The following is a 19,180-nucleotide window of genomic DNA, read 5'->3' as shown; positions in this document are numbered from 1 at the left end:
GGGGGGGGGGTTCTTTACAGTATGCTCCAATGGGAAATGGGCTTCAACACAAACGATCATTTTCTGCTTGGTCCTAGAGCGCAACCAGTGTCAATTTAATATAGTGTAATATTGTTTTTGGATGGTAAAAAGTGCAGGGGTCAAAACTTGACTTTGGAAAGGGGGGGGGCATGTCCCCCCGCAAAATTACATGCGGCAAACGAAATCGTCAAGGTAAAGAGAAACCTTTCCCGTGTTTTAAAAAGAACCAAAAATGGAATTAGAAACTAGACACAGTATGAACACACCAAGGATGTTACTGAAGCTCAGATCTATCATGGTATTTTTGAATTAAACAAGGATCAGGTGGAAACCTTAGGTGTTCAGATACCACAGCCCCTCAGTATTAAGGGTTAGAAAGGAAAATAAAGGTTTTTAATATAATTTGACAATGTTTTGAAGCTGGATTTAGTTTTTCCACATTCAAAGGGGTTTCAGTCCATCTTTTGAAAGCGTCATTTTATTTAAACCCGTCGCCTAAATCAGTCAAAACAAAAGAACTAACGTCATCCCGCACTACATCTGGTACAAACAGACGGTTGTTGGTCTTCACCATACATTTATTAACAGTTCTTTCTAGTTTCTTTACAATAGAGTTAAATGGGTGGAAATGTTTCTGCAGTATAAAACGAGCCGGCACAGACCTGAAGCAAACTACAAGACCTCAGAAACGCGAGGAAGGGAACAAACAAAAAGTGATTTTTAAAGAGTTCTTCAAACGAGTAAAAACTGAGAAAGAAAGAAAAAGATGACGCCACAATGAGATTTGACGTCACGATGAGAACGGAGGACTAAGCAGAGGTTTACATAAGCTATCTGAGTGCACATGCAGACATGCCAGCCAGAACACTGGTTCTGTGTGACAAACGTTAGAACATCTTCATTCAACATCTGTTTAAAGCAGATTAAAGAACTCTGCTAAGTATAAAGAAGTATAAAAGAAAATAATTTAAGAACACTGAAGGAAACAATCTCATTCAGAGAAAAAACTAAACAAAAGGAAAGAAAAACGTTTCCCTTCCTAATTTTCTAACAAGTCAGTTCTGTTAGTTCTTTCATCCTGTTACAGTCCTTGAATTTGTGTTTTCACAGCTGCTAGTGACAACTTGAGTTGTGCCAAACATCTAGTGGTAATGTTTCTGAATGTGCAACTTAACCCTTCTCTCCCTCCGGCTCTAAAGAGCACGTGGCCTCTTGGGATTGATCTGCTTGCTGGCTTGCTCCTCCTCCTGGAGCGCAGAGCGGAACGACTTCACTTTATCTGTTTCGGGGGAGAGAAGACACCATCAGAGTGATTCAAAGCCATCGTTTTCTACAGAAAAGTACCATTCAGAGATGTACTTATACCTCGGAGCTCAGAGAGGATTTCTATTTTCTGATCCAGGATCTGCTCCAGCTGTGTGGCGTACGACTCCACATCATAATCCACCTCCTCTGTCATCTCCAGCAGCACCTTCTCATCCTCCAGCCACCGGATGGACTCCTGCTCAGAGAAGACAGCTGAGGGTTAGCTCTCTTATTGTGCCGAGATAAAACTCATCACACAGCTTGTGGGCAGCAGTAGATCTGGAGGTAGAGCGAGTTGTTCACATCCAGTAATCGGGGGGTTGTAAGACCAATCCTGACTCCAGCCAGGGAATGGCTGCTGTTGTGTCCTTGGGCAAGACACTTAACCCTCCTTACCTGCTGGTGGTGGTCGGAGGGACCAGTGGCGCCTGTTTAGGGCAGCCTCACTTATTTCGGTGTGCCCCAGGGCAGCTGTGGCTACATCGTAGCACATCATCACCAGGGTGGGAATGGGTGAATGACTGTTGTAGAGTGCCTTATGGGTGGGTGGGCTCTAGGACTCTAGAAGGCACTATGTCAAACACAGACCATCCAGTGGTGTGTGAGAACATGTAAGATTAACCTGGAAAACCGCTCTGTGATCCTCCAGGACCTGCTCCTCCATCTCCACCAGCTGAGACACAACTTCATGGAAAGTGAAGAGCTGGGGAGACACCTCCTCCTCCTAGGAAACATTTAAACAATCAGCAGAAAATAGGATCAGAAACAACATGGTGGCCCTCAGAAACAATCCCCTCTCTCTTTACTTACATTTTGCTCACAGAGCAGTTTAAGGTCGTCTCTCTGCGGTGAGATACTCAGCCACTCCTCATCTAAAATATCCAGCTGGTTGACGGATTGGATGTTGGGTCGTCCTCCCTCCATCATCTGGTTGGGGTCCACTGTGAGCTCCTTCACCCTGGAAAGACATTAAACCAGTCAGGAACACACAGGTGAGAGGTTAAATATGTTTACATGAAATGAGCAGTTAGGTCATGCAAAAAATAAATAAATATTATCAAGGTAGCTGATGGTGGAATTGATGTTTAATGAGGCATCGTGAAGCTAATGAGGGATCACTGCCATGTCCCCAATCCTCAGTACAGAGATAATTAACCCTTTGGTGCATAATGGTCACTACAGTGGACAGGTACTCAAAATTGTTATTTATTTATTTTTGCTATTAAGCACAGCTGTTGAAGACTTTATTGCATGTGAGCCCCTCCATTTGTGCTTCAGCAAGTCAAGCCAACACATTTCATGTTCAGAACGCACACTGTCCCCTGAGTTGGACATGTAATAAACTATTTGTAAATTAACAAAATTTTACAAAAGATATTTGTTGAAATTTGTTTCATTCACACCTAAATATGAATGAAAAAAATTGTTTAAAAAATCGTGGTTGAAGATTTCATTATTCATGCATCAAAGGGTTAAGACTTGAGCTGTGAAAGGTTTCGCCGTCTGAGTTAGCCAAAACAAATGCACATCCTGCTTTTACTAATGGCTCAAGTCCAGTTTTCCTTCTGACTGAACACCTCCGGCTCACACAGCAACATGCAGACGTCTCACTCACAAATGAAACCCACTCAGAAGATGTATGACTTTTCAGGAAAACCTTTAGGTTAAAAGTCACAAGATGAAAGGGAAAACAAAAGTTACAGCTGAGGTGAAGAAAACAGTGCATCACAGAAACAAAAGCCAAGAGGAAAAACGGACCAGCTGATCAAGTGAATAATAATGAGCTCATGGGTGTGATTATAATAATGAGACAACATGCATGCTGAATTAGTGCATTAGTGTGTGCGTGCAGTGTAGCGCTCTGAGCCGTGCTTGACCTGCTGGGAGAGGTCGCAGCAAACTCATCATACTCAAAGGTATTGGTGGGCGAGTGCTCAGGGCGACCACCCTGGCTGCCCTGGGAGAAGGGGATGTCGGATGGACTAATGCCAAACTCCTTCACCCTGCATGGCGGCACCGGCCATGACGGCACAAAGGAGCAGAGCAAGGGCGGCAGGAGGCAAACAAAGCAGGAAAGAGAGAGGGAGGGTGTACAAAGAGTCAGCGAGAGCTTCAGAGATCACCTAAAACCACTGATTCTGGTCTCTACAGAAAAAACACATCTTTACATCAGATCAGGCTATTCCCACCTGTTAGCATAGCGTAGCGTGTTGAGTGTGTTCTCACAGGATGTCATCCCAGGAGAGATTGTTGCAATCTGAAGAACAAAACAAATATTGAGTTTAACAAACTTAACAAGTATACAACCAGGATAACGATGCAGATGAGAGACTGACCATGCATGTGCGTGAGTTCTCCCCGATGAAGGAGTCTCTCAGGACCTGGGTGAGCTTACTGGCCCTGAACGGAGTGTGGGGTTTGTTACGACCAAGAGCTCGGATACATTCCTGAAACAGAAGGAGAAACTGGTGGTTTAGAAACAACAACACAATAAACTACTGAGAATTTATCTTCTTTTTAAAATGGTTCATGTACAAACCTTAAGGGCCAGCAGACTTTTGTTTATCTCCGCTCCCTCCAGACGAGTCTGACGGTCTGCACTTGATGTGTCCGCTCCCCTCTCGTTCCCCGCCAGGTCGATGAGTGAGAATTTTCCATGCATCTTTCCCCTCCTCCGGAGAATGAGCTGGAATACAGCGTGGCTTCGTGATGAGTGAGCATTGGCCGACGTCTGCCCTGATGTTCTAGAAAAACAGCAGGAAGAATACAGATATACAACAGCAGCTAATAAACCATTAGAGAAGTATTTCATGTAGGGATGTCCCGATCAGGTTTTTTTGCCCCCGAGTCCGAGTCATTTGATTTTGAGAATCTGCCGATACCGAGTCCTGATCCGATACTTTCGATACATAAAAAAATAAAAATAAAGAAAAGGAAGAAATAGTTCCAAAATGTTCCTTATTTTTTATTTAATTACCTTTTTATTTAAATATTTAACAACAGATCACTTCTGTGAGGTAGTTTGAACAATCAACTACAAAATAACAAATTCTTCACTTTATAGTATATAAATACTACATGCTGATAAATTACTGCTTTATACAGGTACAAACGTGTAGTAGGATAAAATCTACCTACATTTTATTTGTTTAAGAACTTTGTTTTGTTTTCTTGGTTTTTATTTTCCTATCTTCCTGTCCTGTCTGTCTCTGATCTTCCTGCATCTCCCAGTCCTCCAGAAAATCTGCCTGCTTCCTTCTTTTTCACCTCACAACTAACTTTTTAACTAGCAGGTCAAATTGATCTATTGACCGCAAAAAAGCGGAGTGTGTGCTGCTCCAGTGATAGGGATGCACTGATGGATTGGCATTTGATCCCAATCGGCCGATAGCGCCCCTATCGGTTTTGATCGGAGTTTTCAAAATAGATCAAAGCAGACCGATCAGACCATTTTAGATTAGGTTACATTTCCTTTATTCCCAGATTATGTAGTTTGTAGCACTCATTATAATGTTGTAGAAAATTTCTGGCCAATCCACGTGATCTGTATCGGTGATCGGTATCGGTGATCAGCATTATTTGATATCGGTATCGGTGATCGGCAGCAAAAAACCTGATCGGTGCATTCCTAGCCAGTGATGAGCGCTGCAGCGCGAGCACGTCCACACGTCATGCTCAAATACAGACAGAACTTACCAGAGAGAAAATTAACGGACACAAATGACTGTGGGTTAATTGTATATTTTTGGTGACGCCACTTAGAAACTTAGAAAATGTTATTGTGGCCGTGTGCAGAAGCAGCTGGAGTTCATGAATAATCAGCGGTCTGCATCTCTGCTCTAAAGAATCCCCGCTACGCTGAGTCCATGTAAATAATATAATATTGGTAGAAACTGGATCTTTTTTGTGCTCCTTCTGGGTGTGTACGTTAAGGGCATCAGGGGAGCCTGACGACCTTTAAGGAGAACCAAGTTGCTCTCCTGTAATTTGAACCAAGTATCCGAGTCCGGATCGGGGCTTGGATCGGGAAGTAAAGCCCAAGTCCCGATCGAGTCTGAAACCACGTGATCGAGCAGATTTCTGATCATGTGATCGGATCGGGACATCCCTAATTTCATGTATTAACAATGAACATAAACAGTAAAATGAGCAGGACAGCTTCGTTTTTCATAAGCTGTTTACATACATAATGAATACCTTTAATAACTTGATCAAAACAGCTGTTAATGTCGTACCTGCAGCTGTTTCCTACTTCGATCAGCTTCAGGACGTCCTCTGTGCACTTGACTTCTTTCTCCTGAAGACCAACAACCTGGACCTGCTGCTTCCCGTCCTCCAGGACTCTCAGTTTAGCTTTACGGTTCAGCAGGTCGAACACCTGTTGGCACAAAAACCACACGGCCGTCATCACTGAGCACGGCATTTAAAGAGAGTCCAAACCCTTACCAAGGAGTAAACCACTCACCTTTCCACTGTAGATTTCAAAAAAGGTTGCGTACACTTGTAGTTCAAGCTTCTTGTAGTTGGGTTTCTTCAGCATGAGAAAAACATCCCGAGCTGCACAAAAAGAGGTGAGATTTTCCTTCCATATTAAAACAAGTCTAGAAAACGCTGCTGATCCGCTCACCTGCTAATGCATAAATTCCTTTAGAGCAGTCTTGGTTCTTCCCAGAGAAATCTCCACCCATAGTCTAAAACACCGAACACAACAGCAGCGTGGGGAAAAAGCATTCAAACTTAAAAACAAGGAGCCACTGAGTTTTACTCACGTGTGTTTTACCGCTGCCCGTCTGTCCGTAGGCAAAGCAGGTGGCCATGCCTCGCTCAAAAATGGTTTCCACTAGCGGTCTGGCCGTGAACCTGCAGGATGAGATGAAACAATCAGTTTAACTTTCATCCAGAAAAGTCAAATAGTAGAAGAGGAAGCTCTTTTCATGCAGCAAACTAAATGTATAGTTTAGCTATTTGTTGAACTGATGTCGCAGACCTGTAGACCATCTCATTGGCTGTGCTTTCATCAAAGGCATAGTCAAAGCGGAAGGTCTGGTTCTCCAGAAAGCGGGTCAGGTCTACTTTTTGTTTTGGTTCATGAACCATCACCACATCTTTACTGGGAATGGTGATCACATCAAGATCCTTCACAGTCAGCTCTGGAAAACAAGTTCAACGCTTCAGAAAGTTAGACAGAGAAATCCATTAATGACCTTGTAATAAAACGTTTTTACCTTTCCTGTTGAGGGGACGTTTCCTCACACAAACACATATTCTGTGCTCTTCAATCTTTAAAGCAAAACACTTCATATTAATAAATAATAAGAAACAAATGTATACATATAGAGATCATCTACTCACCACGTCTGCTGTGGTTAAGGGCCGGTAGTCCAGACTGGCTCGGAAATCTCGGATCATGTACAAAATCTCATAATTAGGAACGGTAGCGTCCACCTCCTGGACAACAAAAGACAACAAAATTACACAAACCTACTCAGGAATTAAAGGCTTATACGTTCATTTGGATTATTTTTTAATTAGTCCGTTAGTGGCACCTGGGCTCTCTTCTCTCTGAGCTCCTGTTGCTGAAGTCGACGTCTTTCTCTTTTCTCCTGCAGTTTCTCCACCTCCTTCACACAGTTTGACTTCCTCCTTGCTACGATTAAGAAAGGAGAGGAATTAGTAAACTGTATAAAATATTTTGTTTCTTTTTCCTCTCGTTTTTGCAACAGTCTGTTTTTTCTACTTCCTCAGCCTCGTCGCTGCTTCCTGATTGGACCTGCTCCAAACTGAAGAGTGATGCAGAGGCTGGCACATGGCTTTCTAGTGAACACTGGCTGCATTCTCTTGATAATCAACAAAAAGCCTTTCAAGCCTTTCGCCCATCGTATGCATTACTCTAATCAGCTTTAACCAGACACAACCGTATTACTCAACTAATATTTACAATTATTTAATCAAGTCAAACATGATTTTCTCAATAAATCATAAATCAATCCCAAAATGAGCCCAGAGTACACCCAGTGATTAATGTTTCAGGTCAATCCCAGAGGATTAGCAACAGCAGCACCATGTGAGTAAAAAACACTTCTGCTTTCTTAGATATAAAAACCATCTGATTGTGAGTCTGCAGCAGCATCAGTGTCTCACTGCCAAGTCTGACCCAAACCCCGCTGGCTCCAGTCCCAGGAAACCAGACTATGACAAGGAAGGATTAATAATCTGCTGTAATCTGGTCAAAGAAGATGATCTAGGTCAGCAATGGGACAAGAAAGTAAAAGAGGAATTCAGCATCACTAACTGTGTGTTATTCAGACTCAGGCTAAGTGGGGGACTGATTAGTGAAGGAGATCATCAAATGACTGTGAGCTCTACAACACTATTATGGTCTGAATGACACACAGCATAGTACACGAGGTTTTATTAATGGGTGTACTGCTGACTCAGCAGAAATCACGCCAGGAGAAGGCAGTGCAGCCAAACAACACCAAACCAGAAAGCCTGTTTGATGGAAGATCATCCTTTAGCTGCAACACCACAGCTCTGAAGGGGAAACGTTTGGGTTTCTGATCTCGACGTTAGACTAAGACTCACTTTCTATTGGGAAATCTATCAGAATCACCATAAAGTACCGTAAGAGGGGTAACAGAGAGATGATACATACAAAGCTGTCCCAACTCCTTTCTGGATATCAGAAGATGTGAGGACTCTGATGATTGTGATTAACAAAACAAGAACATTTTTAAATTGTGCTTTTTTTTGAAGGATTAAACAGAAATCTCTAAAATGTTTGAATACTTTCGCAATATTTAACAACATTTACAACTTCTACATAGATGTTTGGCTAAAATAGTTTTCCTAAAAGAAAATAATCCCAAAATCCCAGGATTGTTAGTCCAGCGGTTTAAAGCGTTTTACCATTCTGTAGCTGCTGCTGGGTCTGGGCTTGAGTCGGCTGTGCAGGCTGTGGGGGAGGAGGAGGAGGGGGGGCAGGCTCCACTTGCTGAGACTGTGGAGGTCTGATCCGGGTTGGAATAGCTGAAGTCAAAAACCCACAAAGATAGAAAAAAAAAAGGTTTCATATTAAATGGCATGCTAAATATAATGACGTGGACCCAAAGTCTCATCAGTTTTTTCCTCTTCAAGGCTTTTCCTTCTACATTTTCTGTCCAGTTTGCTGAAAGTTTTAATGTTTTAATGATATCTGAAATACTTGTAGAAGAGCAGAATATCCTGTGTTGTGTTTAAATAAAGTTTAAAAGCAAATGAACAAACCTCTGTTGTCTTTGGATGGAGTTTCACTTTTACTAGGTGCTATCGTTCGTCGGTTCTGTAAAACAGCAACAAAAACACAGGAAATATTAGAGCTGCTGTTGATTTGTGTTTGACTCCAAATGTTGCCGTTATATTTGGGGCCTACTTCGGAGAAAGGAAACAACGGTGATGTTGCTCTCCATGACTAATCTCCTCTAGACACACAGAAATACTCAACTCCAAAGAGTCAGATTAGTGCAGATTACAGAGGTCTCCTCTTTTAATGCTAATGCCCGAGATGTCACTCATAACACACCCCGCGCCCACACACAAAAGTCATTTAGCCAAGTGAAAACAGCAGCGTGGGTTGGAAGCTACGACACATTCAAGGTGTCCACGAATCATTTCAGTGTTTATGCAGCCATTTAAAAACGCAGCTAACACATTTTAAGAAGAAGAGTTTGTGGTTCTAAGAAGGACCTTGTTGATTATCTAAAAACCTTTAAAAATATACAAAATTGTTTCAGAATTGTGTCATCAAACAATGGTTTCACTGAATAACAGCTAAGGAGTTGGATTACGGATCTAAGGATTACCCAAAAGGTGTGTGTGTGTGTGTGTGTGGGGGGGGGGGGGGGGGGGGCTCACTGATTACAACAAGGATAATTTAGATGAAAAACATCTACTTGGATTTCTCTTAATTAGGCCTAGTCCACACGTAGCCGGGTTTTTTAAAAAACGAATATCCGCCCCTCCAAAAACTTGCGTCCACACCACCTCGTTTAAAAAAAAACTGTCCACATGTATCCGGATAAATACGTTAAGGACATGCCAGACCTGTAGGCGGCAGTACTTCCCCCGTTCTTAACCTCGTCCTTCTTCTGTGGTCTTCCGCAAGGAGCAGTAATTCCGCTTGCAAAAACAAACAAGCAAAAAGCGCTTGGACAATTGATAAAGCGAGCGCAGCTCTGAGGGCATCCATGCTGTCGGCTAGTGTAAACACAGGTCGCACACGTGATGTCAGCATTTTTTTTGTCGCAGAAAGTGACGTTGCGGACCTTAAAACTCCGGTTTTGTCTGTCCACACGCAGACACCCAAAACGGAGAAAACGCAGATCTTCCTTTTGGCCGGAGTTTTTAAAAAGATCTGTTTTCGTGTGAAAAAACTCAGTTTTCGTGTGGATGACAGGCCAAAACGTAGAAAAATATCTACGTTTTGGCAGATCCCCGGCTACGTGTGGACAGGGCCTTATAGTCTCAGGTGAACTCTAAAACAAAGGGGTGTGCATGCTCTAACCTAGCTGTTGTCTAGGTGGCGTCACAGCACTCACCTTTGCAATTTTGTTGACCTTCACACAGGTGGGTGTAGGAGGGGGCAGGGTCTCTGGGCTAGGGGCAATCTCCTCATCTGGAGCAACATCTGGATTAAGTGTAAATATACTCTCCAGGTCAATCTACGCAAGAACAGAAAAGTGTTAATTCACCACACTGCACATCAATTCACCGTGAACATTTCAAAGTGAAACAAATTTTTTCCCAAACCAAAAACTAAATATAACCACTGAAGACAGAACTACTAAAAGTGAGGTTTGAAGGAAAATGAAGACATGGATGGCCTAACATGGACGCAAGGCAGAAATATAACATTATTAGCTGCTTCAGGTTTGTTTCTGGTCAGAACTCAGGAAGCAGAAAAATTGCTGCATGCAGTCACATTCGTAAGGGTGTATGACAGGGCTCAAGCTGCATATAAATAGACAGCAGTAGTAGTGTTTTATTTTGTACTCTAAACAAGCTCATCTACTATAAAACATTTACTTAAAGACACTTTAACAGTAGTAATGAGCTTCTATCAACAAAAACATTACAACAGAATATATTTAAAGAGCAAGTCACCCCCCAAATTAACTTTATTTTGCTGATAAACTATAAATGAGTATCTAATCATGCTGTAGAGACAGGCAGTCAATAATTTGGCACTTTAGTGCATTTTACTAAAATTTTAAATATTCTGCCTAAAACTGTCGGGGTTGCGTCGTCTTCAGGTAAAAACTGCACTGCATTTGAACTTAAATCTGCCATCGCTATTGGCTAAGAGGTACACAATGACATTAGCTGGTACATTATGATGTAACAATGTCGATGTGAGCCTGTGTGTTCGTGTATTTATTAGTGGCTCCGCCCTCTAAGTCTGCCAGCATTTGTTGCATTTTTCAAACATGAAGTGGGAGTGGAGTAAGACTCTGGTAGGGAGTGACTTGCTCTTGCTCTTTGGCTAGCTTTTATCACCCCCTAGTGTCCATTTAGTAGAACTGAAAGCAAAACTTATCTCCTTGCGGTGGATTTGTCTTTTTAACACCTTAACCTGACAGCTGAAACATCTCCCCAGCTTCATTATTGTCTGCAGGGGCGGTTCATCACTAAATTAAACAAATCAGCTGTGCTCATGATCTAAAACAAGCAGAAAGCATGCAGCAAGAAGACTGCAGTGAAAGGAATGTAAGATACATTTTTTTTCCAAATCCAACAGACCACACAAGCACTCTGAAGTTGCAAACGCAGTATTCTGGCCACACAGGGCAATGGGGGGTCTGAGTGGCATTTCATTACCCTATTAAAAACAGCTAAAGACCCTTTTATTTAAAGCTGCTTTTACATAAATCTTTTGTTTTCTTAGTTTTTACTCAAACGTGTATTCATCTTTCATTTGTTTTATGATATTATTTATGACTTTATTTTTCTAATGGTAATCTGTTTTGAGATCATTATGATTTTATGACTTAAGGTTTTATTTTGTTTTGATCTATGTGAAGCACTTTGTGATTCTGTGTCTGTGATAAGTGCTATATAAATAAAATGTACTTACTAAAGGGTCATTTAACACATACTGGCTCAAAAAAATGATTTAAAAATATGAAAAAGTTGCTAAGTATTTCTTTAATATCTAATGTTTTATTACAGCGGTTCCCAAACTTATTTAGCCGCGCACCCCCTTCTATGTCCTGACCATGTCGACGCACTCCCCAGCCCCCACATCAGGGCATGGCTATATATATATATATATATATATATATATATATATTTATTTATTTATTTATATATATACATATATATATATATCAGACTTCAAGCTAAACAGTCACTCGACAGACAGGGTTAAAAAAAAAAGATCGACCTTTTTCCCCATCACTTTCATTTTTTAAATAGTAATTAATAAACATTCAATACCATTACAATTTCCTTTGATTTAATTTTAAATAAATATTTAGAGTGCCCAGGTAGCACATAAAAAATGCAATTTAACGGTTTTCTTAAAGTAGGAACGTTTAACCTGTGGCGCCAGCTCTCTCCTTCCTTCTGCTCTGCGTAAACCTGAACTGGCTACCTACTTGTGCGTAATCAAATGTCGATAGGGGAAAAGATGGAAAAGATATAGCCATGAGGTTCACTTTTGCCTCAGACCGACTTATTGCTGTTTCATGGTGTGGCTGAATCTACGATCCGCTGCCAAACGGACTGGAATAACAAATGCTGCAGTAGCAGCGCGGCGCGCATGCTTATTGAATGTGTGTGTGTGTGTGCGTGTGTGTGTGCGGCACAGCTTCATGAGCCGCTCCAGTCACTGCGTCTCGTTATTGGCGCTATTTAAACCAATGTTGTAAAATTACTTCTGCCCAGCCCAGATGTGCTCACATGTGCACCCGTGAGCCGTGGTTCCGCTGGAACGCGTCTGACCTCTGACAGATGCACTCTGAACTTCAGATCTTCAGCACGCTGTTAATAGCCTGCCACGTTTAGAATGCTGTCCCACAGTCAGTGTGCTAACATAATAATATAATAATGCTAAAATGCTCAGATGGGAATCGTGTCTTGATTTATTTTGTTACATCCACAATGTTCTGTGTGTGAGGTTTACAATGTCAGAACACCTGCATGAGACAGGGTGTTAATTACAATCAGAATGACTCACCACCTTCAGATTTCTCCATCGTTAAAAATGATCAAATACGGAACATATCGGTGTATATCGGTGTGCGCCAAGCCAGAGCGCTGAAGCTCGGCGCATTGTTATTATGAAGCTAGGGCACATGCAGAGGACACACACACGCAAAATATACTTGTTTTGAATTACATTTATTGGGCCCACTTACTCTTTCTTTGGCCCACCCACAAATGAGTTTCTGGCTATGTTAATGGTGACATATGACAGACTTCTCTGAGCTCCGCAGCCATTACACTTTTCACCTCGCGCACCCCCTAGCGGCAGCTCGCGCACCACATTTAGGGAATCCCTGTCTTATTGTAAAATGTGATTTAGTTAATTTCTCTTGCATGCCAGCTGCATGTATTCTACTGTTGTAGCTATCCGTTTTAGTACAAGGGTAATTAAATCAGGTAGATGAACAAACTGATGAAAAATTCTTATAAGTCTATCACTGGCTGACTCTACAACCCTTCACAGGTAAATGAGTTTACTTGTGATCAAATGAACATGCTGCATAAACTTAGTCACACTTGTGCACACAAGGTAATTTCTGGTGGAGCCATAAAAAATGCATGAAAGTTACAGCAGAACAGGAAAATCCCTGGATGCATTATTTATAGATGTTGAAAATAAAAGCTCAAGCTGCTGCTGGTGGGTTCAGGGTGGTTTACCTCCTTCCCTTTTGTGTCACCATTTTCTATCCACTCCACCGTTACACTCTCGTTGTCTTCATTTAGAGAGGTCACCATTGCCTGATGAATACGTCCTGTAAAAAAAGAAAATTGTCAAAAAAAACAAAACACTCAACAGTTAGAATCGTTTCAGCTTCTAAACAAATCTGGTGACAATTTTTAATAACTGTAACAATCATTCATATGAACTAACATATTTTGATCTAGTTTAATACCGTGTTTTATTTACCTTTTACATTTAAGGACAATCAAATCCCGTCATAGAGGTGTGGGTTCATGACCGTTACAGATAACAGGCAACCACAGCTGCTGCTAGCCACAGGCCAGATAACAGCTGTAAAAAGCCTCTTAAATCCTTTCATATCTGCTTGTGTGGATTTCACTGCTGTAGGTTGCCATCATCACGTCCCAGGAAACATCATGTTTCAGTATTCATTATTCAAAGACACCATGGGAGCTAGTGAGCAAAGATGCATCAGCGTTCTGAATAGGGCTGCAACAACGAATCGATAAATTCGATGAAAATCGATTACTAAAAGCGTTGGCAACGAATTGCGTCATCGATTCGTTGTGTCGCACAACTCTTCCAAAAGCGCCCCCCCCCCCTTCCCGCCCGCCGTTGCGCGCAGACCAGAGCAAGTCAGATCAGCGCGAGGGAGAGCCGCAGATCAGCGTGAGGGAGAGACGGCAGACTTGCGCTGCTGCGAACCGGTTCCGCATTGTCGCGCAGCGATCCAGGCAGCTGCTTCCAGCGCACGGTCCATTCTCAAAGTGGCGCAACCAAAAAACTATAATTAGCACACGATCGTTCATGTCCGCACATGTTCTCTATTTTCTGTCTTATTTGTGCCTGAAGCTCGCTACTGCAGAGCTCATCACCTGTGCTGTGGTGATGTCACCTCACGCAGCATCGAAAACGCGCTCTGCGCTTTTCGGTCAGGAGATCCCTTTGATCTGCTCAAAAGTAACTGATGAGGTGAAAAGGTAAGAATCCAGGCAACAGATTTTCTGGAGAATTATGAGGAGATGCAGGAAGATGAGAGACAGACAGGACAGGAATATAGTTAAATAAAAACAAGAAAACAAAACAAAGTGTTGAAAAGTAAAATGTAGGTAGATTTATCACCACGACACGTTTTTACCAGTAAAAAACAATAAGTTATACACATGTCATATTTATACATCTGATACAATTCAGATCACCTTCAAAACTCAGTCACACACCCAGGGCCGTTTCAAGACATTTTGGGGGCCAAGGCAAAATGCCCCCCCCCCCCCCCCCCCCCCCATAACTGGGCTCCCCAGAAGCCTCTGTGTAATTCATACCCTCTCCAGGAGTGTTAGTTATACGGTGTTTATAAAAGCCCCTCAGACATTACTGACATGTTCTAATATTATCAGATGAAAAACTAAATTATCAGACATGCTGTCTCATCTGCTTCTTTTAAAAACTTGCAAAAAGTAACAAAACCATTTGAAAGCCACTATTTGTGGATTCTCTGAAAGTTTCCATGGAGTGTGTGACAACTTATTTTTTCATTGATCCTATCGTCTAATCTCACAGCTGAAACAAGCATCCTTAATCATCTGTGCACAGGAAGCTTACCGATGCTCTAGTAAAACAAAAGGTATAATAATTTATTATTAATAAAACCTTGTTGCAGCACTAAAGCAGAAAAATTAGATTTTGCATTAAATATGCAAAATATTTACATATGAATTGTTTTAGAGCCCTTTAATTGGCAGAATCTGATATTAATTTAGTTCTTACAAAAAATGGGTCCCAACATGGTTTGTGTGGCATTGCCATAGTGTGACGTCATAGGCACAGATCCCCTGTCCTCTTGTTTGGAAATGGAAATATGGTCACCCTATTAAACAAACTGTCCACCCGGACTTTTGCACTGCACAGAGAAGCTTCGCTGCCTACGACTGAATGTCAGTTGAGAGTCAGTCTCATGCAGACTGACCAATGAAGAGAGGGCCTCAGTTTAAGACCCTCTCCTCATTGGTCAGTCCACACGAGGTGGGTCAAAGGTTACTCTGGGCGGGTTACGTGTTGTCAGGCATTCAAGTATTGAGTATATTTACTGCATATTACAGTAAAATATTCTGTATGTGACCACATTATGGTGATCCTCGGGTCGTGATGATGGAGCCCTTGAATATTGTTGCCCAGGGTACAACAAAGTGTTAATCTGGCCCTGGTTCCGCCGTCACATTCCCGCAGAAACTGGTTGATCACACCGGGGCCAGACTACTAGCATGTGGTTTTACAACCACAATGTCCTCAGAAGCAAAAACACTTTTAAAAGGGAGGGAGGAGTCCTAACTGTTGCTGCAGGCGTGTTGTGTGAGAGTGCAGTTATATACTGGTTAATATATTTTTGGGTTCAGTTGCTTTCATGTGGCCTAATGTGAGTCTATTTGGGATCATTGGAATGATCAGCAGCATTTCTTGATGTGACTTTATGGCAGTTGCCCAGGGCATCATCGCAAGGAGGATGGCATTCATTTACTTTTGTTTTATTTGGTATTTTTTCAGTCAGTTTTGGAAATATTGATCAATTTTGATTAATTCACAGCCTATGTTTAATTACATTTAAAATAAATATTAACAGATGAGATCAAACAAAACAGATGAGAATTGCCCTTAAGCTGTTTAACTTGGACCAAGCATTTTAGGTCACAGATAGATGTAGCTTAGGGTCTCTGTCTATACACTTTATAAGACAATTTAGGTGATGGCATGTTGTTTTTCTGCTATTGAACTGTTTTCTAATAATGTTGTGTTAAATAAAGTGAAGGAAGGAGAGAAATAACGTTTCCCTAGCAGTTTTTAAAAATTTCCCCATGTAATCCGATTAATCGATTAATCGTGTCGAGACCCCATCCGATTAATCGATTATCCAAATAATCGTTTGTTGCAGCCCTAGTTCTGAACAGCTGCACCTTTTACCGATTTATGCAACTGTTTCACAACGCAGAAAAAGCTGATCTGTTAACTTTGAGACAATGGAGAAAAAAGCTATTTCCAAACTACTTTTAAACAGAATTTGATCTCATCCCAACACTGCAGCTGTGTAATGTGTGCTCTCCCACACAGTTCAAACAGAACAAGGTTATTGCTGATTTTAGAAATTAGAAATGCTTCTTGCAGTGACAAATAAAACACAGAAGTGAAATAATAACCAGCGGTGCTTTTTTCTGCTTGGGGTGTGCCGAGTATGCTCATGCCCAGAAATCTGATTCTTTAATATTTTGTGGCACACATCTAATTTAATATCCCTGTAATGTAAATATTTCATCACAAACTGTAACTAAAGTTGCTTCTATTATAAAACACCTTTCTAGGCCTGTTTAAACTGGTCTAACCAGAAGCCTTGAGACATGAGGACACAAAGGACAGCTCTATGCTGCCCCCAAAACTGCTTTCCCTCTATTTTTAACAAACTTCCTGTCTCTGTCAGACATTAGGATGCCACAAACTGGCTGCTGTGAGATTACTTCTTAAAACCGACGTCAAGCGGCGTTTGTGAAAGAATAAGCAATAACATTTTTTCAGTTATGCTGGTAGATCATCCTCTGTCCCATAACATTTACATCAATTATTCTTTCAGCACAAAAACTCCCAGCAGGTTTCATATGAGCACCATATGTTCAGTGGGTGACACTTTATACCGACAAGTTTCAGATACACCCCACCACACACACTGGCAACCCTGTCTACATAAACGCACACATTTTATCATTATACAGCCTGAAAGCCTAAGTTACAGATGTTTATGAGTGAATATTTGTCCCACTTTTACTTGAACACCTAGGTGAATGGGTGTGTCGACACCGCTGTTTAGCCGGTGGAACAGAGCCCTTTAAAGCATCAGTTAATTTTGAACACTTGTTAATAAAAGCATTCAAGTTAAGAAATATTACTCAGTTTTTTCTCAGTGTTGATCTGCTATAAAAAGCCCAAAAGAGTCAAACTGCTTGACATAGGCATTTTGATCAGATGCTGCATCTTGTAAAATAAAATAGAAATTTTGCTAACCTTTTGAGAGTCTGAACAAAGTAAGCCACCCTTTGAGTAAAAAACTTTTTATTCCCATTAAATTATGCTTTTCAACTAGAGCAAATATGAAAATTGGAGAAAAACACTGAGGTAGTGAGGGAGAGTTCTGGCAGAAACAAGGGAGTTGGATGTGACAGATGGGGTGTTGGCTAATGGCCTGAATCTGGCTTGAATTTGAACCAGCCCTTCTACTAACCCCCAAGAGAGGGCAATCCCTGTTCTGGACACATGCAACATGTAGAAAACTGACTAGAAAAATACTTCCCCATCTTGGGCTGCAGTGAATTTTTTTTTGTCAATTTTACTGCTGACATGTCTTGCACGTGGAGGCAAGCTCATCAACACAACTAGGATTAGACCTCTGGCCTTCTGACAGTGATCATGTTTTGGTGTTTTAAGGTTTATAACAACCCAACACTGACACACCAACAGGAAACCTTTCAATCACCTGACTGTTCCTACCAAAATAAGAGCTGAGCCATTACTCAAGGAGGGTGGGGGGAAAAACGCACACCAAGAAAAAGAAGTCATATTTAGGGGTCATTCCCATTCAGCCGGACGTTTGTTTTTCAGGGCCACTGCATCACCACGCTGTACTGAAGGAGTGCAAATCTGTCAAGTTCTCCGTTAATATAGAATGAATGTTGTTATTATGTCAGCATAATGTATGTAATTTGAAGCGTAATCCTGCGCAGAAACAAAGAACTATCGTCACTTCTATTCTTAATGAGAAAGGCAGGTGTGTAAGCAGGTGTGTCTTTAGTACACGCCTGTCTAGTCTATTGTCTTGTCATTTTAACGTTACAAGGGGAAAAAAATAATCCAACTTCAGAAGCTATCTTTCATTCAACAAAATACTGATCCGAATATATTTACAACCTAAACACCAACAAAAATACACACGAACATGTAAACTACTTGTTAGCTTAACTGACAGGGGTTTATGTTAGACTTAAGAGTGGCTGATGTTATGATGCCGGGGAAACAGTAGCTTTAGCCGCTAAACTAGCCATTAGCTGCCGCTGTCGTTAAAGCTTTAACGTTTAAGCTAGCTTGCTTGGTTAGTTAGCATGGCTAGTCTAACTGTTCTTAATTCAAGGCAAAATAAATAATTTATGTTGTGAAAATGCACCACAGATAATGAGTTGCTGGGTTTTGATACTTTGGCACTGGCTGCATGTGCTTTTATTAAACGATAATTTACAAATGAGGTAAATTTATTTTAAATTTGCTGACAAAGATAATCCCTCCATTCAAATGCTAAGGCCGTGGTGATTCACCGCCCATGGATCATTTACCGATATTACCCATCTAGGAGCAGCTAATGCTAACGCGAACGTTTCGGTCTGCGGCTATGAACAACGGTTGCTATATTCACCAAACCGCAGCAACAAAGATCCCTAAAAAACTTGCAGAGAGTGCGACAAGAAGCACAGACAGAGTATAACTCACCATCACTCCGCTTTATCTCCACATAAGTACCCACGACTATCTTTCCAAAGGCCGATGCCATTCTACATCACTTAAAACTAGCAACTACAGAACTAAAGACTTAATTTAAGCCCGACAAATGCAGCCTCCTTCGCTGTTTTTTGATTTGGGAAGATGCGGGCAACAGAATGAGGTAGCATTACGTAGCTACATGAACAGTTTCCGTCCCGGTGATTTCAAAATAAAATATGGAAAAAACTTGACCTACAGTGGGCTGTGACAGGATGAGCCTCAGTCAAATAAAGTCTCGTGTCTCTTTCTGATGCAGCCAGGGTTATTATTAATAATAGTAATAATAATTATAAGTATATAATTATAAATATAAGTATTATTATTATTATTATTATTATTATTATCATCATCATCATCATC

General features: G+C 41.3%; 1 protein-coding gene across 3 annotated transcripts; it reads right to left on the bottom strand.

Moving 5' to 3' along the window:
- Positions 1-991: 991 nt before the first annotated feature.
- On the bottom strand, positions 992-18,961 carry LOC107393904 (kinesin-like protein KIF2A). Of its 3 annotated transcripts, XM_054731456.2 has the most exons (22): positions 18,770-18,961; positions 13,228-13,322; positions 9,903-10,025; positions 8,593-8,647; positions 8,236-8,355; positions 7,982-8,026; positions 6,873-6,973; positions 6,679-6,774; positions 6,552-6,606; positions 6,314-6,476; positions 6,096-6,186; positions 5,954-6,017; positions 5,792-5,883; positions 5,562-5,704; positions 3,866-4,070; positions 3,663-3,773; positions 3,516-3,583; positions 3,204-3,329; positions 2,137-2,284; positions 1,949-2,050; positions 1,387-1,522; positions 992-1,300 (listed from the first exon to the last, which is right to left on the bottom strand). In XM_054731456.2, exons 1-22 carry the CDS (start codon positions 18,828-18,830, stop codon positions 1,215-1,217), a joined length of 2,286 nt encoding a protein of 761 aa, XP_054587431.2. In that variant the 5' UTR covers positions 18,831-18,961; the 3' UTR covers positions 992-1,214. The 3 variants fall into 3 exon arrangements, with proteins under 3 accessions (XP_054587431.2, XP_015828010.1, XP_070402190.1); XM_015972524.3 differs by lacking the exon at positions 7,982-8,026; XM_070546089.1 differs by lacking the exons at positions 3,204-3,329; positions 7,982-8,026.
- Positions 18,962-19,180: the final 219 nt, after the last annotated feature.

The sequence above is a fragment of the Nothobranchius furzeri genome, chromosome 17 (genome assembly GCF_043380555.1).
Source record: "Nothobranchius furzeri strain GRZ-AD chromosome 17, NfurGRZ-RIMD1, whole genome shotgun sequence".
Lineage (NCBI taxonomy): Eukaryota > Metazoa > Chordata > Actinopteri > Cyprinodontiformes > Nothobranchiidae > Nothobranchius > Nothobranchius furzeri.
This window is presented reverse-complemented; position numbering and strand designations above follow the sequence as displayed.